General features: G+C 40.8%; 1 protein-coding gene across 1 annotated transcript in view; it reads left to right on the forward strand.

The window, feature by feature from the left end:
* EPB41L5 (erythrocyte membrane protein band 4.1 like 5) overlaps positions 1-25,649 on the forward strand; it is a 56,287-nt gene that overhangs the window by 26,733 nt on the left and 3,905 nt on the right. Inside the window, exons 14-25 of the mRNA XM_079968805.1 lie at positions 591-618; positions 1,894-1,936; positions 2,205-2,320; positions 12,949-13,121; positions 13,502-13,590; positions 17,428-17,556; positions 18,681-18,742; positions 20,305-20,418; positions 22,016-22,109; positions 23,286-23,363; positions 24,269-24,310; positions 25,080-25,213. Of these exons, the coding sequence (XP_079824931.1) occupies positions 591-618; positions 1,894-1,936; positions 2,205-2,320; positions 12,949-13,121; positions 13,502-13,590; positions 17,428-17,556; positions 18,681-18,742; positions 20,305-20,418; positions 22,016-22,109; positions 23,286-23,363; positions 24,269-24,310; positions 25,080-25,213 (1,102 nt within the window). The remainder of the gene's footprint in view (positions 1-590; positions 619-1,893; positions 1,937-2,204; positions 2,321-12,948; positions 13,122-13,501; positions 13,591-17,427; positions 17,557-18,680; positions 18,743-20,304; positions 20,419-22,015; positions 22,110-23,285; positions 23,364-24,268; positions 24,311-25,079; positions 25,214-25,649) is intronic.

A 25,649-nucleotide genomic window follows, 5' to 3' on the forward strand; every position in this document is an offset into this window, starting at 1 on the left:
TCCCTGTCTTCCGACTTATCCATTGTATTTACTAGGGCTGTGCCAGGCACCCGCAGTTCGGCTCAGGGCCCAGTTGGTGATCCTGATCTTGCTCAATCTGGGCTATGAGCTGGACTTGGGGCCTTTCATAGTTCTAATGTTTATTCAGCATTTGAAACCCTAATGAACCATGTGTTTGATGACAAGGGGACTCTTACCTGCATCATCTTCTCTCCCCCACCTGTTGCTGCCTGAACACCCTCTCCCCTTTTGGCAACCCCAGACCACTCCAGGTGAACCTAGGGTGCTTGGGGCTGCTTCAACCCAGTCTAGACAAATCATGGATCTGCCAGAATCCATTTGGAATCTTGGATTTGTCTGGACTGGATGCAAGGCCCTAGTATTTAGTGGAAATGTCTGTGAAAGGTGGTAAAGCTGCATGATAGGTAACCCTACAAATAGGATATACCTATTTCCCCGCACATCTAAGTTTTAGTCTGTTTTAAAGCGTGACCCTAACTCTTTGCACAAGTATCTTTGGAAAAAAATAATGCAAGCTTTTTGATATTGTGTAATTGATATATTGGACATTTTTTTTTGTTTTATTACAGGAAACACTCATAAATCTGAAGAAACTAGGTAAGAGGACCTGTCGGCATTAGGCTTCCACAGTAAAGATTTATTCCATGAATATGTCTTGGTCATCTCTATAGGATTATCAGGAATATTCTCTGATAATATGTTAAAAGCCCCTTTCCTGTTGCTTACGTATTTTTTCATGAATTAGACACCATTCAAATTAAACAGTAAAACTCATGCAAGTCAGAGAGCTTAAAAGCTCTTTCCATGCCACATTTTCCTGCCATGGAAAGAGTTTTGTAAGCTCTGCCTTGCTTACCAGGCTCTGAGAAGGTCTTGCACAGACTCTGGAGATCTCACAAGACCTTGGAATAACCCTGCAAGATTTCCCAACCTCCCAGTGCCCAGTACACAAAACCTGTTTAGTGTGCTGGCTTTGGAAATGTAGGCATGGTCACACTGGGCTTGTTCTGACTATACACAATTTTGGCTTCACATGCTACCCCCCAGAGTGTAAACCCCCCCCCCCAAGATGTGATCCTACTGTACTTATTTTTTTACTCCTTTTCTTAGTTAGTGAAAGAGGTAGGTAGCCTCATGGGAGTCTGCCATCTTCCCTCTACTTATTTTTAATGGTGGTATTAGGATATCATGGTATGTTCACCCTAGAGCTAATCAATTCTATGTTTGACTATGCATGCTAATTAACATTGCTGATTAAAATTGATTTTAAAAGATGCATGTTGTTTCACTGAAAGTTATTAGATCAGCAGTGAATTTTTTGCTGTTGTTGAAAGAAGTGCTCTTTCATACCTGCTTTTTATGGTGTGGTGTTTGACTTAACAGATCTGTGCAAGTTAGTTTCATGTGGAAACCACAACAACCATGCCTTGATGGAACTGGAAACATACTCAGATAAGATAAATTAATGTGTTTTGGTTCCAGGCATCAGGGCTCAGTATTTCACTCTTTCCATCGTTGAAAATTTGGCTTTGATTTATTGCACTCCTACCCCTGTTCATGCAGATTGATAAGATTTGCCTTGATAAGTTCTGCCTACCAGAACTTCATATGGATTATGATGGCTTAGGAAAAAGTCCAGCATATGTGTGAGATCTTAGTGTAAAACAGTCAAAGTAAGGGCTGCTTTGGAGTCAAGTGATGCATACAAATGTAAATACAGAAAATGCTGGTTTGGCCTCAGTTTTATTTATTTATTAATGTCCCTGTTGCTGATCCTACTTGGAGCTGGCAGACCCAGATAAGCCTTAAAATCCTAACAGTTTGATCTTTGATAAATTAACTTTAAACTATTGGTTTTTTCCCCCATTTCAGCCTTCCAAATAATGTTTTCAGCCAAAATAATGGATCACAGCAAGTAAGTTTGTCTAAGCTGTTTACTTAACATTTTTCTAAGTCTTTGCGTCAAAAGTAAACTAATCTCAAATGCAGTTGCCTTGACCTCAGAATTTAGAACCTGTAGTAAATGGAGAGTTGGATCATTTGGTTCTCTTGGCCATAAATGTTAAGCTAATATGAAAATTTACAAACCAAAGTAGAAAACCTTGTGTTCTCATTTTCAAGGTTTAAAAAAAAAACCCAATGAAGGCAAAACTACATTTTTGCTTTGTATTTTGTCTTTCAAGAACTGGAGTGCAATGCCCGCCCTACCCTCAGTTACAGCAGTTCCTTCTGGGCCAGTCTTAGTTGAAATAGAAAATCTCCCACGGAGTCCCGGGACCAGCCAGCAAGACAAGAAATGGTGCGTCACTCTGGTCTCACTTTGCTCTGATTTGGAAATGATGAGTTATTGGTCATTTCACATACCTTTCCTGCAACTGATATTGTTCATATTTGTGTCTTCTAAGAAGAATATATTGTTGTGGGGGTCATAGATTGTTCTTTTCAGCCTAATTTGGATACTTTGTCAATTCATAATTTGCAGTCCCAGTGTTGCTGGGTAGCACCTTGCTATTGTGCACCCTCATTATGTGCTCCCGCAGTGAAGTGAGTTGAATGACTTGTCCTTCAACCAGGATTGTGCTCTAAGTTCTGGCCAGATGAGAAAAGCCATACTTTTCATTACTGCAGGCTTTTCTTCAAAAAAATTTATAAAACCATCAAGCTTCACAGCTGCAGGTTTTTGGTTTTTGGTTTGTTTTTTGCAGTGACCAGGAGGGGTTCACTTAAGAAAATGGAAAAGGTTGCAAATAAGAGCTTATGTTTCATTTAAATTCCTTTTCCTGATGGTCCAGGCTCTGGCTATCCATCAAGATAAGACCATATTACTTAGCTTTCAGCCCCATTCTGGCTCAAAAATACTTTTTGCTTCAAAGGGGACAATTTAATCTTGGAGAAAAACTTTTAATTCTCTCAGACACTTTGAAAAACTGTAGCATTACAATGCAGTAGACTTAAAATTTATCTTAGGCTGTTCCATCCATGCAGTGAACCTTTGACATGTGATCATAATCTGATTTGTTTTGCTTTTGTACAACTTATTTATTTGATCTCATTTAATTTGTATGCTATTTAATTGTAAAGAAACATACTTTGAAGTGGTTATAACAGTGATACAGCAAGTATCACTCATTTGTGGTCCTAATTGTTCAGATGTATTTGTCTTTTATGCAAACTTAGCTAATTGTATCTGTTGACTTAAAAATGCTCTTGACTTTGGCTTTATATCTTGAAGCTGTTCTGAGCTATGATCAAAAACATAATCAAAAGGTGCTTTCTCTTTTCTCTTGCCCTTGATTTATCCAGTGTCTGAAATTGGAGGTTTTTCTCTTGAGCTCTTGGTTGCTCTGTCAGTTTCTTCCTTCCCACTGGTGGTGATTGTAAGGTGGTGATACTTTATTTTTTAAATTCTGTTTTGCCTTATTGGTATGATGGCCTGTCTTGCATAAGCTCAGTATAACTGCTGTGCACATGCTTTTTGGTAACATTCTTGTGTGTGGTCTTTAGACTCCAGCTCCAAACAGCTCTGACTATGCTTTAACAGCCTTCTAGCGATTTATCAAGGAGTTGCTGCTTCTAAGAATATAAATGGTGTATTTAGAAATGTGCACAGCAGTGATTGTGCTGTGAATTGCAGAATTTGGAAAACTTCCATTTGCTCCCGTTCTCCTTCTAAAATGGGTGGGGAGCTGTGGACCTCCAGATGATGTTAAACTCCAAATCCCATTACCCCAAACTGTTACAGTCAGTGATCAGGGATGGTGGGAGTTGCAGTCCAGCATCATACTGCTCGAGAGGTTTTCCCTTTTTTATACCCAGTACAATTGCGAAGAAAAGTAAGTATGTGGTAACTTCAATTAAGGCTATTGCTACATGTAGTTCCCTTCATTAATATTAATTAAAATTTCAAAGTGTGTATAATCACATATAGTATATACACATCTCCTCCACTGAGAGAAATTGCCAATTTGGCTTCCCACCACAAGAGCCTGCTGTAAAATAGGCATATATGAGTCAATAGGGCGGTCAGATACAAAAGAGAGCAGAGTGCCTGCACTTTTAATAGCTGTGTAGAAGAAGAAATTAATTATAGCAGGTACAGTTGGTTGCCCTAGATATACATATGGGCTACACACTCCTATACCACTGCTATGTAAAAAAGGACCATTTTGGAAGTACGGTAGCTGTTACAAGCTACAGAAACCTTAATAGATAAGAAAGGGTTGTTTTTCACCATAGTTCCTGTTCCATCAACCCCTGGATATTATAGCTTTTCCATCCATGTGTTGCAGTGGTCTATTCCAGACCATAGTGGCACAAAGAGAACTTTTTAACAGTAGCAAACGTGCATGTTCGATAAAACTTGTCACACAACCTGTCTGTTTATCCTCGCCCTGTGTGCCTATACTGGCTCTGGGCGCTTGGAGGGAAACATGGACCATGTGTTCAGAACTTCAGGTGTAAGTTCGCTTCAGCAGTAGCCCAGTATGTGATATGGGCAGTATATTGAGTAGATCCTACATCACCTTGGGATTTTGTGAGGAAATCTGCATTCTTCCATTTCAGAATTAAATATTCATCAAGCAGCCTACATTTTTTGTTATTCTGCATGTTACGGCCCAGTTCACAGATGATGTTAAAACATTAGTTTAATGCAAACATTAAATGCTCATTTTTGGCTTACTCCTCATAGTAAGCCACCAGTGATGGTTCTTGCACAGCACTAAGCCAACATCTGGTTTTGTTTAATGGTGGAACAGCACAGCAGCAGTGGGAGAGGAGTAAAATGGACACTCATGAGAATCCTGCCCCAGTATGCTGCTTGTTCACATTAAACAGGTGTTTGTTTCTAACTATGATTTAATGTTATACATGAACTCGGCATGTATGTATGCATTTTAACAGGTTGTGCTGCTATTCTCAGGGGTCAGGGGAAGGGGAAGCAGTAAAGAATTGTTTGGAGCTGTATGGTCAGTCAAGTGTGTTGTGTTCAGTCTGAAGTTTGGAATGAGATTAAGCTGGATGCATTGATGGAATGTGTGTCTCTGCTTGGAGGAGAGCGACTTGAATGTCTCGATGCTGCCTATGGGGCTTTCCTGCATCAACCTCTTATCCCTTTTAATTGGTCTGGTCCCACAGCTTGGCTTTGGTCTTGCTTCCTTTCACTTCATCAGCCTTCTTTAGAGAATTTTTATTTAAGCTCAAAATTGTTAGAACTATGGTGCATTGAACTTCTTAATTTGGTAAAGGATCTGAACATTTTTAAAGGAATGGTTCTTTGCATGTATGGAAACGTGGCTGTGTTTCATTATGTCATTTTTAGACATAATTTGAGCTGCAGTGCTGACAGTGCCACTCAAAAGGATAAGCAATGCAACACCATTCAGAGAGTTTACTATGAGTTCACATTTTTTATTGTGGAGGTTCCTAATCTATTGATTGTGAAGACAAGGATATTCAGTGTAAACTCCAAAGTTAGGTTTGCACTTAGGTTTTACAGGATCGTCAAGGTTAATTCCTGATCATAAGGCACTATTGAAATCTTGCTCTGTGTTTAAGGGGCGAATGAGCAGCCTGTGTCTTCTCAAATTCACATTCAATTTTAAACATGTTTGTTGCTGCCTTGATAGTGGAACAGAGCAGATGTGGGGCTAGGATGTCAGGTGCTGGTGATCCATCTTCAGGGATTACCAGCTCCCATGAGAACAAAGAATAGGGTCATCTTGAGCAGACCTGCCCAGATGTTCAAAGTTCCACTCCTACCCTCCATTAGGCTAATAGACATTAGTCTAGGCTAATAGTGCGAACACCTGTAGGGCCTTGTGTAGCTGTACATGCAAAGACTTCCACAAACTCTGGAACCCTGAAATTTATTGCTGGCAGCCATTATGATGAGCTGTTCATAAAATAAAGGTGGTGTTTGAATTCATACGGCAGTGAACCAGATCCTCAACATAAGAAACAGAAGTTGATTTGATTTGAAATTGCTTCTAAAGAAGGCTTCTTTGCAATAGGCTTGGTATCTTGCATGCTTTTCAAATCTCCTTTATTCTGATGTGCATATTCTTCCTGCGATGCTGCTTGATTGCATAGTGATGCGATTTTAGTGGAACATTACAACAGACAGAACTGTCATACTGTATTTTCCAAAATGGAAAAGTTGATCAGTAGCGGTCTCACAACCATACTGATAGGCTTTCCCCCAGTCTTCATTGGATAGTTGTTGTACTGTCAGTAGAACTACAGGCTTTAGGGCACAAGCTTTGAATATGGTTAAATATTCAGCACACACATATACATGCATACACCCACACACTCCAGAAACCAGCCAAAGACTATCAGATACTCAAACTATCTAAGAAAAAAAAGCCTGAGAAAACTCCCCTCGTGTATACAGTAGCACCAAAAGTGGCATGGTACTGTTGAAAATAATAGTCATGACTGTTACTAATTATTAGATTGAAGAATTTAAGAATTCTAAAAGTCTTGTTCAGTTGAGTTGCCTTCCTTAGCTGGCTTTGGCAGCAACACTCAATTCAATCAAGTGTTCTGATCAAATTTAGTAGGAGTAAGTGTGGGAGACAGGAAGCCAAGCAAAGGTTTTTACTAATCTCCTGCATTCTTAGGCAGTTTCCTGGTCAAAACCCCCACAGGCATTATAGTTATCTTTTGCTGTCATCCAAAATGGGCCTTCCTAAGTTTTCTTTGAACACACTAAGCTTTTGGGAAGTGCTTCATTCCATTTTAAAATCAGTGGTTATGCCAATAGGTAGGTGTAGAAGTTCAGATCTATAGATGCATTAATGCAGTTAATTTTAAAATACTTATTATTAGGAAATTTGGAATTCAGAACATAAAAGAATGTGATTCTGAATCCAGCTAAAAAGCAAACTTCCTTGATGTGTAATATTAAGGAACTAAGTGTCCAAGATATCTTCAATATGGAGCAACTCCAGCTATGCTCATAGGCATTAATTAGCAGTAGAGCGGAGGAGAAAAAACTAGCCCTTCCTCTTTCTGAAGCGCTAAAGATTTTCTGTCATAACAAGATGGTTTTCCAAGACCATGCACTAATCAGAACTGGGCAAGTCCAGGACAGCTTCATTCATTAACACACTGTGTCTGCGTTAATGTTGAAAATTGTGCATATTTAAGAAGATTGATTTTGCAATTTCCTAAAATGAAATTTGGGTACAGAAAAAATGGCAGAAACCATGCCAAGCAAGCAGGATCCAGATCAGTTAATTCTGAATAACATGTGCATGAAATACTCTTGTTTTTCCCTGGCCATGTTCGCATGCCATGTTAAACCATGGTTTAAGCATTATGTGGATAAGCCTTCCTGAGCTCAGAGCGTCAGGCTTCTGCATTTTCCCCCTCCCCTCACTTGTGCAGCAAGGATGAAGACTTCTTCTGTGTTATCTTTGCTGCTTACCATTGCATATGAACCAGAGGTCCTGGTTTAAAACAAACAATACAGTAATTAGTTACACACGCAAACTTCATAATCCATGGTTTGAAGTTGACTTGTTCAGAAACTAGTCATGCGAACTGGGCCACAGTGTTTATGGTGAACTTCTTTATCGTTCTTCTTTGCTTCAGACTCAAAAACTATTTTCTGATACGTCAAAGTAGTTCTCCTGTTAAGAATAGTATGTTTGTCCTAAATGTTTAACAGTGTCATTTAAATCCTTTATTGCTGCTGTGCCTATCAGGTATTTTGCTTAAAAAAGGAATATAGTGTTAAGCCTGCACATTTAGGCAAATCTATAGCCATTCATATTATAGTAAGCCATGATAATCCAGCGGGCTGGATAGGTATCTGCATTCATTTCCAATTTCATTTTCTGAATGGAGTAGATGCCATGTGAAAAAGTGGGGGAGTATTCAAATTAACTGTTGCATTGGTCACCCTGAAACCAGCATGACGTCGTAGCAGCCGTGGAGGGTTTGACTTGACAGTCTACAGTTTCATTTCATTAAACCACGCATTGTGCTTGCCGCTAAACAAGTTTGTTCTTGCTAGTCTGCCACTTCCTCAGCTACCTCTTGCTCCTTCCATTCTCTCTCCTCATTTGTGTCTAGATACTAACTGTGCCTCATCCCATTCCCCAAACCAATCCAGGCCCCATGATGCTGGTGACTGCTGTCAACGTGGTGGAAGTGCATGGAACGCGTGGTCCCCACCCTCGGCCCACTCAGTGGATAGACACCACTACCGTGACTTTGTCCGTGACCGCAATGTGAAGAATGCAGGAATGTACAGACAGGCTTTTGGTTCTGGTGTCCAAACCTCTGTGACTGACCTGTAGGACTTTTGACCTTTAGGAAGCCTTGATTGTTCCCTGTGGCACCTTGGAACTTTGAAGGACAGGAGAAGACATCTTTTAAAAATAATTAACCTATGTGCTGAAACACCTGAATATGAAGGAATAGCTTTCTAGGTATTTCTCTTTCCACTTAAGAGAAAATACCTTAAGTTTTTTCTTAGTGGAAGAAAGGTTTAAATAGCTTCCTTGGTTGTAACAAAGCTGCATATTCTAACCATAGAAACTATATTTTGTTCTCAAAGTGTTTCAAGTAAGCATAGCTACCATGAGCAGTTTAATTGTGCTTGACATGATCTTTTAACTGTTTTATATTTTTTAAAAATAGAGGAGATGGCAACTGGCAGGTGAAGGCTGCTCCTTTTTAGTTCTTCTGCACTTTTAATAATGTGCCTAACTGGATATTAAATAGAATTATACTTTTGATATTAAAAATAAAAAAGCTTTTAAGGAAACCTGAAGGACCTCTAAGTAGGTTGTCTGAGAGTGTCTTTCTGAGATGTTTTGCTTGAATGCAAAAACCTGTTCAATTGTGTTTCCTGGAAAAGCATGTCAGCTTGCCAGTATCCTTATTGGTGTGACCAGTTCAGGTTGTATGATGTAGCTGCATGTGACCAGTTTTCTTCTGCTTCGAAAATGCTAGTTCAACAATGCAGTAACAGCAAAAACAAAGAGGTGCCTCCCTGCAATCTCAGGGGCTGAGAATCACGAGCCATTTACATCTCCTTCATTACTCCCTTATCTTCTTTGGAAGAAAAATTGTTCTGCAGCCTTCCCAGCTTCCCACATGTCAGTTTGAAGTCCATGACATTAGATAATTCATCCCTTAGAGCTTTTCTAATTTGAAGGCACAGGCATCTAGGAGGCTGCAGAGCACTGGAAAAATGTTTACTCCAAAGAAAAACACAGAAAACTAAAGCCAGCTTGCAACAATAAACTAAGTTCAATCCTGCACCAACAAAATTCTAAAGAAAACAGAAGCCTCTTTTGCAAGGGAAGAAAAATTAGGAGGGCACAGATGTTGGCACAGCTCTACTTTACACTGCATAGATGCAATGTTAAACCACCTAGAAGGGTTGTAGAGGGTTTATTTGTATTCACTCCATTGAAATGTCAGATGATGCATAGCAATGATTGCTCTGGATTAGAGAAGCTTGGAGTTAAACAATAACAAAGCTTAAAAACAAAAGTTGAAAAATAACCAGCTTTATCAAGCTGCACTTCGATTGTGGTTATTTGCTTAAAGATAAATAAACATTAAAAGGAGTCCAGGGCATCTAAGCCAAGTCAGTTACTAGCCTCACTTTCTGCCAGCCCCTAGAGGTATCAAAAGACTTAAAAAGAGGCTCATGCTACCCTGAGCACAGGGCAGGGTTGGATTAGAAAAATGTGTCCCTCTCCCAAATCCTGCTACCCTCTGCCCTCAGTGTTACACTGCCTGTGCGGAGCTCCCTCTTCCATTTTGTTAGGGGGATCTCTGCTTATGGAAGTACACAGATAATCCCTAAATGGAGTGTTCCAGGAAGGGGGCTGAGCTGACCCAAAATCTTCTGGATCTCAATATGGGCCCGCTGCGATCACTTGATGCTTTTGCCGGCCTTCTGCCCAGGCCAGTTTAAGTGATGTGGCTGTGTACACACTTGCAAACTGCTCATCATTATGATTGGAAGAGGGAGACATTGTGAAACATAGGAACCTTAGAGGCTACAACACATCATTTCCCCATCCTGAATGGAAGCCTGTGCACACAGCACAGAATACTTTCTCAACATTTGTTAAATAGTGTGCATTCTAAATGTACTGTACCTCCCAAGTCTTAAAACCCACCGGCAGCCATCTCTTTGGCGCATACCTCTTTATATGTGTGGATCGGGGCACTAATTCAACCATGGTATTAGAAATGTACTAGAAAAATCACACCGCGTTTTATTTCCTAATATCAGCCAGCCATGGTGGATATGATGAGAAGCAGATATTGTGGTCAGAAGTTCCCTCTCTCACACACACCATTATGGTTAGCATAGCACTTTGTGTATCTTTGCCGGCTACAGGATGTTCTCCTCCCTGTTAACTATACTGTGCATTCTCTTGCGGGGAGAGTGCACTATAGTTTGGGAACCACAGCACTACAAGGTAATGTATTAATCTCCATTTTGTGAAAATCAACAAATGAAATGGAAGTTGAGAACCAGTGAAATCAATAAAGCAGCCTAACTTCTTAGATTGTTTTCTATGGGAGAGCAGCAGTTCTCTTCATCACAGAAGATAACTTCTTTCCCATTCCACCCTCTGGGTCTCCTCCCTCCCTACTCCCCACCTACATAAAATGTGGCTGAGATCTGCAAGTTATCCACCCCAGACTTGCACAAAGCTTTGGTGAGAATTGCACTAGAGATTTGGGTTGGGATGTCATCAATATTCTGATGACACTTGGCTGCATCTTTTGTGTACATGTTTTGATTCCAGAGCAGTGGTGTTTCTGAAAATAGTGATTAGTATCAGAACTAAAGTGGATGGGGACAACCAAACTTAAAGCAGACATGATAGCAGTCCTGTTGCTTAGAGGGTCTGGAAGTATGAGAGTAAGCTGCTCTGGATAATGTTCCAGTCTCTTAGAGATCAGGTTCACAAGTTGCATTTGCTTCTGGATGTCCCAAGTGGTGGGGGTGCTTTTTATCAGCTTTAGTTTGTATACCAGCAATTACTGGTTTTTTCAAGTCCTTTGCCCACAGATTGTATGCCATGTATAGTCTCTGTGCTATTAAAAAGTGGAGAAATTGGGTGGGTGGGACATACAGATGAATTATGCATAATGATCTACAGCAGGTGAGTGGATCTGACATTTGCTGCTGCACTGCAACATGCGCAGGTAAACTGGGTCAAGCAACCATTAAAAATAAAAGTTAAGATGGCAGGGATGCCCACCCCTTCCAGTGCATAACCACGTCCTTTTTCTTTCCCCACCTTCTGCAGGTTGGAGAATGAGCTTCTGAAACAGGAACCTTTTGTACTATTTGGCTTCCCATAAGATTTAGAACCCTGGATAATCAAAGTTCTAAGTCATGGGAAACTCCATGAGTACAGGATCTCCCTGCTTTAAAAGTTTGCCCTCATGCACCTTTGGCCCTCCAGACATTGCTGAACTGCAAGCATGACCAATGACCACAGGTGGTGGGAGCTGGTAGTTCATGAACATCTGAAGAGCCAAAGCTTCCCCACACCAGGGGATAGAGTTTTGAGCCTTCCCTTGCTCTCCTTAGCTGTTTGCTATATGAAGAAACTGAACAGCCAAATAGAGTCAGTGAAGAAGGTTTTTCTTTGATACATGGTAACTTCATGAGATGATCATCATGAAATGTAATCAAAGGTTGCAGTTTTCCCAGTCTAGGTTGGGGATGGTATTATAGCAAGGGTGGTGTTTTATCATGTGTATTTGGGAAGAGTGCTGCAGGAAAATGGAAGTGAAAGATGTTACCGCAATAATTATTGTGACATGAAGAGTAAAAGAGAAGTGCTGTGTACTAAAGATTGTAAGGAGGATGAACAGAACACTTTCATTCTATTTCTTAGAATTGTTGTTGTTGGCATCAGTCTATCTTGAAAGACAATGGAGCGCACCTCTGGGGGCAAAGCCAAACCGCCAGAGAATCACAGCTGTGGTTGTGGCTGCAGTAACTACTGCCTCCTACATTGTTTTTGCTGTGTTAGCAGCACCAAAGTGATCTCTCCAGGGCGCAAGCCTGGGCGGTGTGTATGGACGTCTTGGGACAACATTAATTACATAAGATTGCCATCTGTATCCAGATCTTTTAAAAACAACTGTGAAAAAGCATCTGCATTATTAGCATGCCAGCTTCATTACAGATCAGGAAAAGCGCACATCAGTGGTTGCCAAATTGGAGTGCTTTGTTTAAAAATGCAAATAATCACTTGCTTAGGTGTTCGTGGTTTGCCTAACAGGAAAAGGTGGGTACCACAAGAATGTTCACATTCTAGAAAATAATTGTGTAATATCTGAGAGGGCCTCAGTCATAGATAGCACAGTGTTATGCTATTTATTTAAAGGATTATACTCTGCCTGGAGGAAAAAGCCCTCTCAAGGTAGCTTACAGAAATCTTTAAAAGCACATGCAAATGCCTGACCAATCCATACACTTTGTGATTTTTTAATTTTTTTTTTAATGCTGGGTTGGAGCTTAAGGAGCCCTGCAGTTGTACTTGCATAGCACACAGCAGAAGGAGGGAACCCTTTTTCAGCTTGAACACCACATTTCCTTGTTGGCAACTTTTGGGGGCGCTGCATGGTGGATGGGGCAGAGCCATAGGTGAATGGATATGACCCTTCTCTTTTCTAGTCATGCAGAAGTCAGAGGTTTCTGAGCACTCATCTCTCTATCCAGGCAAGTAAGAGGCATTGTCTCAGTTCAAGGACTTCATTCCAGCAAAGCAAAACGACTTAGGGAGGGCCTAGATCAAAAACGGTGGGTTGTCCTGAGGGCTGCATCAAGAGGCTCGTAGGCCTAAAGTTCCCCACCCTTGCTGCAGAAGCTTGCTTTGAATTGTTCGTGCCTAAAACCTTGTTTCCTTTTCATATCCCATGTAGTGTGCCCCTGGTTGTTGATTTACTGGATAACAAGGAATTGTTGGAAACTTGTATTGACAATACTACTGATTTTCCTCCTGCCGGAGGGTCAGCTGAAGCATTGGAACAAACGGGTCTTGGCTTCACTCCTCTTGGCACAAAGGAGCAACCCTCCGACAAGGCGGATCCTGTTGGTAAGGAAATGCCTGGTAGAATGGGAATTATTAGGACATTTAAAATACCTGCTTACATTTCTGTGATACTGCAAAGTATCTGATGTGTATCTGGAACGCTGTAACGTTCAACAAGGATTGTGATCCTTCCTAACCTACCAGCGTGAGCTTATCTGCAACAGACCACAGTTCTTAACAAAACAGTAGGATTTCCAGATGCTTCCAGCTGGTGCATATGCAATACTCATGTATGGCTGCACAGACGATGTTAAAAAAGCGGATAAATTACAGAATTACAGAAAAGTGTAATCCTGGTTTTAATAATTGACAGAAATGACAAAAGATTTTCAGAGCGCCATTCCAGTCTTAGGTTGACTTATATCCTATCTCTATTTGAGCAGGTGAGGATGCATCATTGAAACTCAAGCGGCTGGAAGCAGAACTCAACCCTTTGCTGGTTTCCCAGTCCAACATAAACATCAACAAACAGGTACTGAGTGTTCATTCCTCCCAAAGTTACTGAGTGTAAAGTTTAGGTTTCAGTGAAATTTGTTACTTTCCTGCTCTTTAGCCCTGCCTATATTCTGTTTTTGGAAAACCCCTGTAAAAGCTGACTAGATGCATGTGTGAATCTGATAGAAATTCTCTGGGATCTTCCTGAATAACCTAGACTGGTTTACAGTCTGAGAGGTAGCAGTTGGCACCATATCTTGTTGGGAATACAGCTCCTTTAATTGAGAACAAATTTCCTCCTAAGACAGACAGCTTCTGGCAGGACAATTTCAGCCCCAAGGAGTCTCCATGCTAGTGCATGAGAAAAACTCCAGGTTACTGGCTCCCTGACCAAACAGAAGAACCAAGTGCATTTCCATGAGTGATGTGGAGCTGAACATCTGCTCCCACTCTGAGGCCCAGGTCATGTTCTCTAAAATAATTCACATGCAACAATCCGTCTTAGCAGCATCAAGGAAATACTGTATGCGCTGACAAGGTCCACTAGATGCCAGCAATTCATGGGAACACAGGGGATATTTTTTCGTTCCCTGTGCTCATGCAAGTCACCATCAGAAACTTTTGGGGTTTCAGCAATTCACAACACACTTTTTTCTTTGGCCTGGTTTGGTGGGGATTTTGGTGCTTTAAGTCTACAAACAAGCATGTTAGTGTGACCCTTGTCATCCAGCTGCATGCATACCTTCTGCAGCCAACAAACAGATTATATCAATGGGGGAGAGGGAAACTGACATCATATTCCTCCTCCACTGTTCTTGGAATCAACTCCAGCACAGAATCTTCTTTCTTCTAGCTAGCAGTGATAATGAAGGAAAGCCTGTGACTAGTTACTCCTCCATCATTCCTAGATCTAGCTAAAACTCAACAACAGCAGACAGAATCCTGCATGGCCTTCTAATCATTTAATTGCTGTGAGACCACCGTGGGAGCCAATTTTTGGTTGAAAAGCAGGATGAAAAGGGAATGAGCTAATAAATAATGGGTCTTTTTTGCTCGCTCTTTAGTTGGCAGGAGTAGCAGAGCATTGTAGCTTACTGAGAGTATTGAGGAACATGCAGGTCCTCATGGTTGTTTCTGTTTTCTGTGTTGAAGCACCTCACAAGGAAAAAGTAGTTACTTCTGAATGCTCACGTTTTCCTCAATGGCTTTCATCTGCCTTGTGCACAGTTCATGGCTAGTGTATTATAAAGATTACACAGTCTAAGAAGATTAGCCTTGGGGTTCTTTTCTGATGGCTCTTCCTCATAAACAGAAGTAAACACACTCAATCCTGATCAGTGTCTAAGTCTGTTTTTTATTGTGCTTCAGCTTTAAAAAATGAAGAAAACAAGACCTCAAGTGATTAAGGAAATGAAGGTGTCTCAAACGATAATTAAACTACAAATATGCGGACCCCCATGAGTATAGGTTATTTGTTCAACTTATGTATTCAGTTTATATTAACAAACAAATGCCATATGAATAGAACTAATGATTTTGTGCATGTTGGTACTTGCATAAACTAGGTTCTGTGTTAGGGAGTCTTACACTGTGATTAAAAAGTGTGGAGGGTTATAGCTGCCTTTGCATAACTGATGTGTGGATTTTTCAATATCAGACTATCCTATGCAGGGAACCCTTAAATCCAGAACAGATCAGCATGTACTTAACCTGTTTTGTTACCATTAAATGGATTCTTTTAAGAGTGCCAAGTTATGTTTTCCTTTCCTCAGTGAAGGTGCAACTCATTTAAGCTTTATAAATCATCATTTCCTTTGCACCCAGAAGCACAAAGTAACACAGGAACCCTGTGTTTCAAATGCTTACAAAATTGTGAATTTAATGCTCATATACAATAATGCAGATGTGGCCTAACTTAATAGTAGCTTTTAAACTTTTTAGAAAAGTTTTTTTGCAGAAATGCTTGTATGTTTTATTTCATTTTGTACCTTTTTCCATAGGCTGGGGGTGGCTCCACAGCCATTTGTAGCGTCTGTCCCTCACTGCTCAACTTATTTCCTTCCCACACTAACCTTAACCCTCCTTATGTACAAAATATTCATATAGCAAATAAGCAATTGTACCCGAGGGCTAAAACTTGCTAATTTTCTGGACTTCTCAAAATGGTTTAATATTTTACTATTACTTATGATAGCATAATGTAGGGATAATGCTGAAGTCTTGTGGGAGGACAGACCTTCCAACAAGCTCAGCAACAAGATGAGAACCACAAACCATTGGCTCTCTATTTAGCTGTAGAGGTTTTATCTCACTGCAGTGGGTCCTATAACTTCCCCCCAAATGGCATTCTGAAATACCTTCAGATTCCTTTCATAAACTGATGATGCAAATAGTTTAAAATTCAGTTTGCTTTGCCAGCATTTATTTTCTTGCGTTAGGACGGCAGTGAAATATTTTGTTGGAAAATAGTCTCCCTGTTTCATGTTTGAAACTGTAGTATGAATGGCCCTATTCTTACAAGAGAGTTGCTGTTGTTTTTGGCAGCTTGCTGGACTGGAAGCTTGCAAGGTTGGCAGTGCCAAGATCTAGACAATCATGCTGGCACTGAAGGGAGCAATTAATTTCTAAATGCACAGGCATTCCAGTTTCTTGAGTTTCTGGAATGTAGGGAACAATGCAAGTAAAACTTCATTAGTGATTTTTTAAAAAATTGTATTTTGTAAGATAGATACTGAGCAGTAGGTAGAAAAAAGTAGCTTGAAAACATGACTAAACTCCATAAACACACCCACAGCTGGAGAAGCACATCAGAACGACTCTGCTGCTCCTGGGACCAAGTCAGCTCTTCTGAGTCCTGCTTTCTCTCTGGAACCCTTTGTGGTTGAGTTCACTTTTAAGGGCATTCTACTGGGGAGGGGGTAATCGTTCTATTGAAATCCAACTCTTGGAAGATTAAATACAACAGCAGACAGATTAAATAATCTGGACTTCGCTCAGCAACCATTGTGTCTACAAATCACTATAATTCTGGTTGGAAGGCAGAAAGAAACCAGAGAGGCAAAAAGAATATTGCCTCTCCCCATTTGGACATCAACAAGGAAGAGGAAGGTGAAGAGGAGGGAGCTCATTTGGATAAAATAGTATCTTAACAGGAAATGGATTTTTAATGTGGAGGTAAAATTGGAAAATTACTTTTTACTACAAGCATTTACAAAGTTTATGGGAATCAAAAATTTCCCCCCTCACCCTGGCCCCAGTACCTTTTATTTTGTTTATTTATCAATACTTTATCCCGCCTTTGCTCCCAAGGAGCTCAAGGCAGCATATACAGTTCTTTCTCCCTATTTTATCCGCACAACAACCCTTAGGTAGGTTAGCCTGAGAGACTGTGACTGGCCCAAGATCACCCAATGAGTTTCATGGCTGAGAAAGGATTTAACCCTGGTCTCCCAGGTTCAACACTCTAACCACTATACCATACTCACTCTCTGTGTTTCCCTTTTTATCCCAGTTGTATACCTGCACTAATAAGCCTGTGTTAATGAGCATGTGCCCCTCCGGTTTGGCTCTGGTTTCTTAATACAGTGTGTGTTCCAAAACATTAGCAAGCAGACCTTGTTCCTAGTCAGAGCTTTTGCAAAATGTTCCAAATTATTTATACTGCAGTTGAAACCACACATCTCTGATTGCACAGGCTTTTCTCCAGTACACTATGTATTCAGTCCTGCTTGTCTGTTTGAAGCATAATTATTTACCGGTTCTGGTTTTGTGACCCCTGTTTGTGTGTCCTCTGTGCTGCTCCCGGTGGCTATTAATCTACCTAGATTCTCCCTAGAGAGATGCTGCTAATTAATGCACCTCTGTCACTTTGTAGCAGGAGGTGGTGAAGCTGACAGAGAAATGTCTCAACAATGCCATTGAGAGCCCAGTGAGTGCCTCTGTACGGCTGCCTCCAGACATCAAGAGCAACATTCTGAAGGCCCAGGCCGAGGCAGTGAACAAGGTAAGTGCTGTAATCCAAGTATTTGCCTTTGTGATCAGTAAATGCACATTTCTGCAGTATTTTCTTTGAGTGACTTAGATCTTGCTAATATTCCTTGTGCCTGGTATGCAGATATTTTTTGTGGCTCCAGTTTTTGGAAACCTAAGAAAATCCTGAGGGTGAAACTAATCTCTGTCATCTTGCGCCCTCCCACTTTCTGTCTGTGGCTCTCATAGAATATTGAAGAGTAAAGCTTTCCATTGTAGATGGCGTGCAGACTTTTTCTTAGCAAGTGGTGGCTTTTTTTATTTAGCATGAGAAAACCATACTTTGGCCCCTCACACCTTTCCACATGGTAGTGTAGTATTTTTCTTCTTTGCTGCTCCCCCATTATAAGTCACAGATGATGCCACATAAAAAGTTGCTGCATTCTCTAATTCTCATTTCCAAAGCTGTCATTTTAATATTACTCAGGAAATTATATTTAACAGGCGCATTGTAGGATTCAGAGCCCAACTTGACTTTCAGATCACAAGTGATTGAATACGAATAAGTACTTGGGGTCATAACTTGATGTGCTCATGCTATACAGAAGCATCAAAGTGAGATATCTCTGAATGCTAATCAGGCTACAAGATACAGTATGGTTTTCTATCTCAGTATCCGTTCTGTGCAGCCTGGCTCCCTTCTGGTTTTGAAAGTGTAATAGTAATACTTTTGTTATTCAGGGCATTTGGAGATAGCTATGGGGAGTGAGTGATTTGTATCTGCCTGTTTTTGATGCAACTATTTTGACCTTGCTGTGTGGTTGGTGTTTTGTTTTTGTTTTGTTTTTTGTCTTTCTTACTTTTATTGCGGAGCTTAGTATTATACTTATTTTGTATTGTAAACCACTTTAGAAACCCTAATAAGATGCAAAGGTGGTGTTTAAATTTTAAAATAAATATGTATTGGGATACGTTGCCCATGTAAAATGGGACTGTTTCAGTTCTGATCATTAGAACTATATTCTGTTTCCTTTTCACAGTAAGCATGTAGCCTGTCCTTGACCTGTTGCAGAGGAATGGCCTTGCTTTTTATAAAATCATAAATCTCTGCAAAATTCTCAGTTTCTGAAGTGTTCTGTTATGTCTATTTTCTTTGAGGTCATGAGGGAGGACAGCATGTCCGGCAATAAGAACACCAACCTTCAAGATGCTGCTGGCAGGTATAGGCACTGAGGGTGAATTGTGCTGAGGGATTCAGGTATAACTACGCTCATGGCAGTGTGGGCAGTTTGCTTCAGTTACTCTGTGAATCAAGAAGCCACATGGGAAAAGTTCCCATAAAATTTGAATTAGCTGGTAGTTTAGAAAGACTACTATTTCTGTTGTTATCATGAATGCTTAATTTACAAGTAGGCTTGACTGCTTGTCCCTTGAATTTATGAACCCAATGAAAGTGCTTAGCCCTTTAAAGAGAGAGAGAGAGATTACTTTTCCTCATTACTAGATTGGGAACCTGAGAGATGGAGGATATCACCACCTGGCCTGCAGATCAAATGCAAGTATATGGAGGGTAGAGGAATTCCCATGGCTTAGTGTCACTTCTTGGCCGCCCTTCTGAGAGAGGCAGAAAAGGAATTAGTTTCAGTGCACTGGTGTGTGATGTAAATGCCATGGGAAGTCCTGGCACCAGCAACTCTTGGCTTCCCGCAGGCTAAGGATTTGCAAAGATTTCTGTCTGCTAAATTGGTACTAGATTGGGTGCATAAGATCATAAGGTGGAAAGAGAGGTGGAATTCTGCAATTCTCTAATCTTGTACAGCTCCAGTGTAGAATTCAGTATCCTGAGAATGTTCGCTTTAGTTTTAAAATACTCTGTTTCTATCCACTCAGGCTGTGGGGATCTGTTTGAATGCATGTGGGCAATTATATGAGTGTGGCATTTTTATTCCACCTTGCATAGAAAACGGTCTTATACCAAAACACAGTGTTTTCCTGTGTAGCCTAGTATTACCTATTGTGATTTAACAGCAGCTGCCGAGGGTCTCAGGCTGAGATACCTCCCCTGCTATTGGATTCTTCTAGCTGGAGATGTCAGGAATTCAACCAGAAATCACCTCTATGTGCTCCCACCACTGAGCTGTAATTTCTCTAAGATGTTCAGGGCGGTGCTACCTTTATTGTCAGAACAATCCTCTGAGGCAGGCTAGGCCAAGCAGGTGTGACTGGCCCAGGGCCACACAGGAAGCTTCGTCACTAAGAGGAGATGTGAGCTTGGTTTTCCCTGGTCATAATTGAATACTGCTCAACTCTGCTATACATATAGCTCTCTCGAATGTGTAATCTTTCCCTCTGTTGTCTAGCAGAAGCATAAAAAATTACACAAAATAAATTTGTTCCTGGTATATTTATATACAGTCAACATTATTTCATTTGCTCATACTTACTTCTCCCAGCTTCTAGCAGAATTATGCTTTATTGAAGCATGGTTGAAAATAGCCTAAAGCAGTGTTTCCCAAATATGGGTCTCCAGCTGCTTTTAGACTACAACTCCCATCATCCCTGACCACTGGTCCTGCCTAGCTAGGAATGTTGGGAGTTGTAGTCCCAACAACAGCTGGAGACCCAAGTTTGAGAAGCACTGGCCTGCACCTTGGCTTTTTATTGCTAATGCAAAGGTATGTTCACTGGAGAATAGTGGCAAAGGTGGTATGATTTATATATATGAGATCTTAGAATTCCTGTGACATGCTCATAGTCAAACTTTTGGGTCTGGTTTGTTCAGGAGCATTCTTCTGTCTGGAAAAGTTCAGAACAGCCCTCTGAGAGCCCACAGCCCCGTGTTCCAGGAGTCGAGAGAGAGGCTGAAAGTGATTCCTATCTCCAATGCCTTCATTCCGTAAGTCCTCTGGGAAGGGAGTATTCTTAAGGCAGGGAAACAGCAGGAAGATTGCATAGAGATTAAGTCTAGGAAAGAATAAAACAGCTCAGCATTTGAGTGGCTCACTCAGTTAATCCTAGCAATTTCTAGCCAGGTTAGTCATTTTGCTTGTCTGCCAGAAACCCAGGAACAATTAGTATGGTTTATTTATTCACAGTCTAAACAATCAATACCAGAGGAACAGAACTCAACCTCTTAGTGGAGTGCTTCCTCTGGGACACTGTTGCGGTCCATCCAGCCCCATAACAGTGTTACCATCCTATTTATAACACAAAATCAATACGAGAAATAATTTTTAAAGGCATTATAAATTCAGTTTTGCATTTCTTCACAGCCTTTTCACTTGTGGCACCCAGAATTTGGAGCAACCTTCCATCACTGTATGCTTTAAGAAAAACAATGAAAATAGTTTTATTTCTGTGAGTTTTTTCTGGGAAATTGTTCTTTTTCATGGATTCCACCACATCTACTGCTCTGAAATTTGATTGTAGCTACTCCTGGATTTTTGTTTATTAGCCACCTTTATGCAGAAAAGTGGATAAAAAGCCTTAGGAATAAAATAAAATCTTAAACTCCCTCAGCTTTCTGAAGAGGACCAGTATTGTTTCAGCTGTAGCCCTGCACTACTTAGTAAAGGGCAATATCTAAAGATAAAAGATTGTGCTGGTGTGCTTCAGGGCATATTAGAATTGCTTCATTCTAGCTGCATCATTGCTTACTTCCATGGAAACCAATATGCTAATGAAGAGTCTTCGTATCTTTACTAATTGAGTTCTCTCATACATTCACTGAATACTCTTCTCATGGCTTATGGTTGGAATTATAACCAACTCTGCTGTGCCCCTAATTTGCTCATTTTTTTTTGTTTTGTTTCTAAACCATTAGTCCTTTATTTAATAACATGGTCCTTGCTGAGTTTGTAAAAGGCAAAGGGTTCCTCTCTGTCCTCCCCTTCCTCCTGCCTTTTTACTGAGTGATACAAATTTTTACACCCTGTAAACCCAAAGAACGGTCACATCTGAGGTTTCACTGCTGGGAGGAAAAGAATCATTTGCGCATAAGAAGGAATGAAATGATTGAATGCGAGAGAATGTAAAAATACAGTATCAGTTAAGACAGTTGTATGAAACCACGGTGATTATCAGTCTTTTCATGACTTCATATGTTAAATAGATCTCTGAAAGCATTGTTGCCATATAGATTGTCCTTTTTGCATGTGCCTGAGAGTGGACAGAGCTTTTGGCATCCACTTATCTGGCCATTACTTGGATTCCTGTAAAGGAGTGTGTGCTGAATACTCTGGAATAATGTCTTTTTGCAGCCATCTGTCCACAGCACAATACATTTTAGGGGGCTTGCCTGAGGCAGCAGGTGCTAAGATTCTGTCGTTCACATGACAAAAGACTTCAAAGGCACCCTTTGCTCCCAGGCAATAATCTTTTCTTTGCCATGAGGCACAGTGATCATTTGTCATGTCTTCAGATTGTTTGTGAAGAGCAACACTGGTTATTTTGCACATGCTGTGCATGATGGTGGACGTGTTTTCATCTTGCAGGAATGAATTAAATGAGGATAATGCTGCCTCTAGCCCTGAGGATTCTTTGAGTCCTCCTAATCTGGCTCCTACAGAGGAGGCTGCTATTGTAAAGGTATGTTGTATCATTGTGGGGACTAGTGGGTTTTCCTGCGTGAGTCAGTTACAATTGCAGCACAGAAGAGTAGGGGCTGCATACAAAACACTTGGTTGTGCATTGAAACATGCAGCAACATTCCTTTTCTAACTGCAGCGTTTCTTGATTCACCCAGAGACTTTGGCTTTGTTCAAGTATACCATTAAGCCATAGCTAAACATTACTGTGTGTATGAACTGTATGCACTCCCCTTCTCGTCTCTCTCTTATTCAGGGAAAGCCACAAGAAGATTGGGTGCATCTACTTCTGTTTCTAGCTAACTGCAGTTTATTATGTATGAACTCTGGGACAAACCATGGTTCGTGTTATCTATGGTTTATTGAAACAAGTCAACTACAGATTGTAGCAATTTTGACTTACTTGTTTCAGTAAACCACAGTGCTAATCATCGAACTTCCAATCTCCTCCTCTTGGCTGTGTCAAGGGAAGAGGGTTCAAGCCCAAGGCTCATGCAAGAAACTCATAAGAACATAAGAAGAGCCTGCTGGATCAGACCAAAGTCCCATCTGGTCCAGCATTCTGTTCTTACAGTGGCCACCCATATGTGTATCAGCAGCCCTCAAGCAGGAACGGAGCACAACAGCACTCTCTACACTTGCAATCCCCAGCAAAGAGAGGCATATTGTATTCTGACAGTGGAGGTGAAAACAATAGCTATTGTGGCTATTAACCATTGGTACCTTTATCCTCCACTGATTTACCAAAACGTTTTAAGCCATCCAAGTTGGTGGCCATCTCTTCCTCTTGTGGGAGCAGATTCCATAGTTTAGCTGTGCACTGCGTGATGTTTAAAATTTTGGACAAACTAGGATTTTGAAAGCCTTCCATAAAAGTCACTATTCTCTCAAACTGAAGAGCTTGTGTATAGGAAACCTTCTTTACATGTGGTTTGAGCTCCCCATTGCATGCAGTTTAGGGTAGCAACAGTGGGATTCTTTGCTACTGTATTTTATTGTTTCAATGGCTTGATGAAAAGTGTATTCTTGTATACCAAACCAACATATAAGAGGAAAAGATTCACAAACTTCATCCTCACAACTTGCAGCTTTTTCAAAAGTGGGTGAGATAGTAGGGGGGAAAACCAGCAGTTCCACCCGGTGACAGATTGTAATTTAATTAACTTGTGTTTTGCAGAACTCTCCAGAGGACTTAGAGATTTTGTTAACATCACAGGCAGAGAATCTAATTGACTTTACAGAAGCCATGCCTCGGGTAAGAGTGGAAATTAAATGGAACTCAATGATTTCATTGTGCTGTTGATAATTTTAGAAGGAAAACATGATTGATTTATGCTTCCATCATTTGCACACAAGGCATCTGTAGTTCCAGTTGATACTTGTCTAAGCTGGTTTCTCATGTAATAATTCTCTTCTAAGTGAGCCTTTGGGCTAGTTGAGTTACATTAGAATACTGTACTACATGTTCATGCAAGCAAAATTCTGGACTCGGTGCAAGTCCTGCCTAGGCAGTAATTTTTTTTCTGTCAGCCCATGACCCTCCTTTCTTACTGGTATCTTTAAAACCTTCCTTTGAGCCAAACAAGGATCTGACAGAACACAATGTCTACACGTGGTGAATGTTAAGAGAGCTGTTGAGAATTACATTACATGCAAACCAATGGAAGGAATGAGTCCCACTGCAGCTGGGTGGTTTTGGGATAATTTTCTGATATGAGCTTGCTTCATTGTAAGAAATCTGATACAACTATTCTGTGATTAGTACTTAGAGTAGAACCCACTCTCCTGATTCTCCATGAGTGAAGAAACAAGCCATGTGTCTGCTCTCTTGGCTTCCCTGGGCTCCTTTGGAGAATAGGGTGCCACCATTCATTCATTTGCTTTTCCGCCAGGGATTTAAGGCCATGGTTAGTCTCTTCAACCTCAGTGATGTATAGAGAATGTGGCTACCTCTTGGGATAGCCTTTCTTCTAGCCCTAGGCATTTTGAGGAGGAGCTACCAGTGACACTGCCTGTGCTGCTGTTCAGCTATGTGATCTCTTTGATGTAATGAGGTGATATAAGAGAGGAGAGAGCAGTGGAGAGCCTTAGGAGAGCAATAGACAAACACTTCCTATGTCTTTCTGTGTTTCTAAGATCGTTTTTGCTTCTGGGTTTTAGGTGTCTTCACCACCAACAGTTTTGCCCAGGTGGTTGGTGCCAGTAAGTATATTCACTAATTCTTAAAAGTGATATATATGCTTTTATTTTTAAGCATTCATTCAGGTGATTGTTTAAAAATAACTCACGTCTAACCAATAGTAACAGTAACTGAACAGTATATTTTAACCTGAATCGTGGAAGTCCCTTTTAAAAAAAGAAAAGGCTTTACTATAGTTCTGTGCAATAAATTTCTCAAAACCCATCACTTATATTGCATTGCACTGAAGAGTAAAAACTGCTTTTGCCATTCTCGTTTCATCAGTGTTTCCTTTTAGTGTGACAGTTATGGTGCCCTGGGAGCCTAGCTCTACTCCAAAGCAGCTGTGCTTTCTCTATATTCAGGGTTTTCCTTCTAAAGTAGACGCTAGGGCAGTGGCAGGCAAGAGACAGTGACATTTCATCATCATGAGAGGACAACATCTGATGATGTGGGCAGCTCCTCTTACTCATCTTCACGATGCTGTCTTCTTCAGTGACCAGAAATAACCCTTCCTGGCAAGTTCAGTATTTCCTTCCCTTGCCCTCCACCCTTGCAAATCGCCTCCATGACTTTTGTCATCCAGAGTTTGGAAATAAGCCCAGCTGGGAAAACCAAAACAAGGTTGGGGCACTTAGCCTTCTTCCAACCCATCGGTCCACCTCTGTAAGCATCTCCCTGTAACTGCAGTATCTTGGCAAACACATTTTTGGGACCATGTACTTGAGGGAATACATGGACCAGGTTGCTTTGTGTGACCTTACTGACCTTCCTTTGGTTTTTGTTCTGTAGAGCGGACTGGTTTCCAATGGGCCTTTAGGGAATGATGTTGCCTTAGCTCTTAAGGCAGTGAAAGGCAGCACTGAGGCACTGACCATCTCTGCTGGCTCCCCACCTCCACTTTACTCACCCGAAATCATGCCCAGGTAAGTCTTTCTCCTTGCTCCTACATTGGGTTAAGGGAATGCTATGCTACTTGAATTCTAATTTGAATTCTATTTTATTCCATGTGGGGGGGGGGGTTACTAGTCCAGTTCTCCTATTAAGCACTGGGAAGCACAATAATATTTTGCAATTCACTATTCTTTTACCAAGCGACTTTTACCAGTGGCTTTCTGTCAGTCTTTGGGGCTCAAATTTGTCAGTCTATGTAACTGCTGCTGCATTTCAAAGAAATGCATGTACTACTGGGGCATTTTGTCAGAAGTGAGCATTGTAGGCATTCCGCTTATCAGCATATGCACTTCACTGCAGATACTAGTAAAGTTTTATCATTGTTGGCTGTATGTAGCAAAGATGATTCTACTAATAGCGGACAGTTCTTAATTTGATCGTTACAATATTTACCCTTGGTGTTTCCCA

Source organism: Podarcis cretensis (genome assembly GCF_951804945.1).
Source record: "Podarcis cretensis genome assembly, chromosome: 1".
NCBI lineage: Eukaryota > Metazoa > Chordata > Lepidosauria > Squamata > Lacertidae > Podarcis > Podarcis cretensis.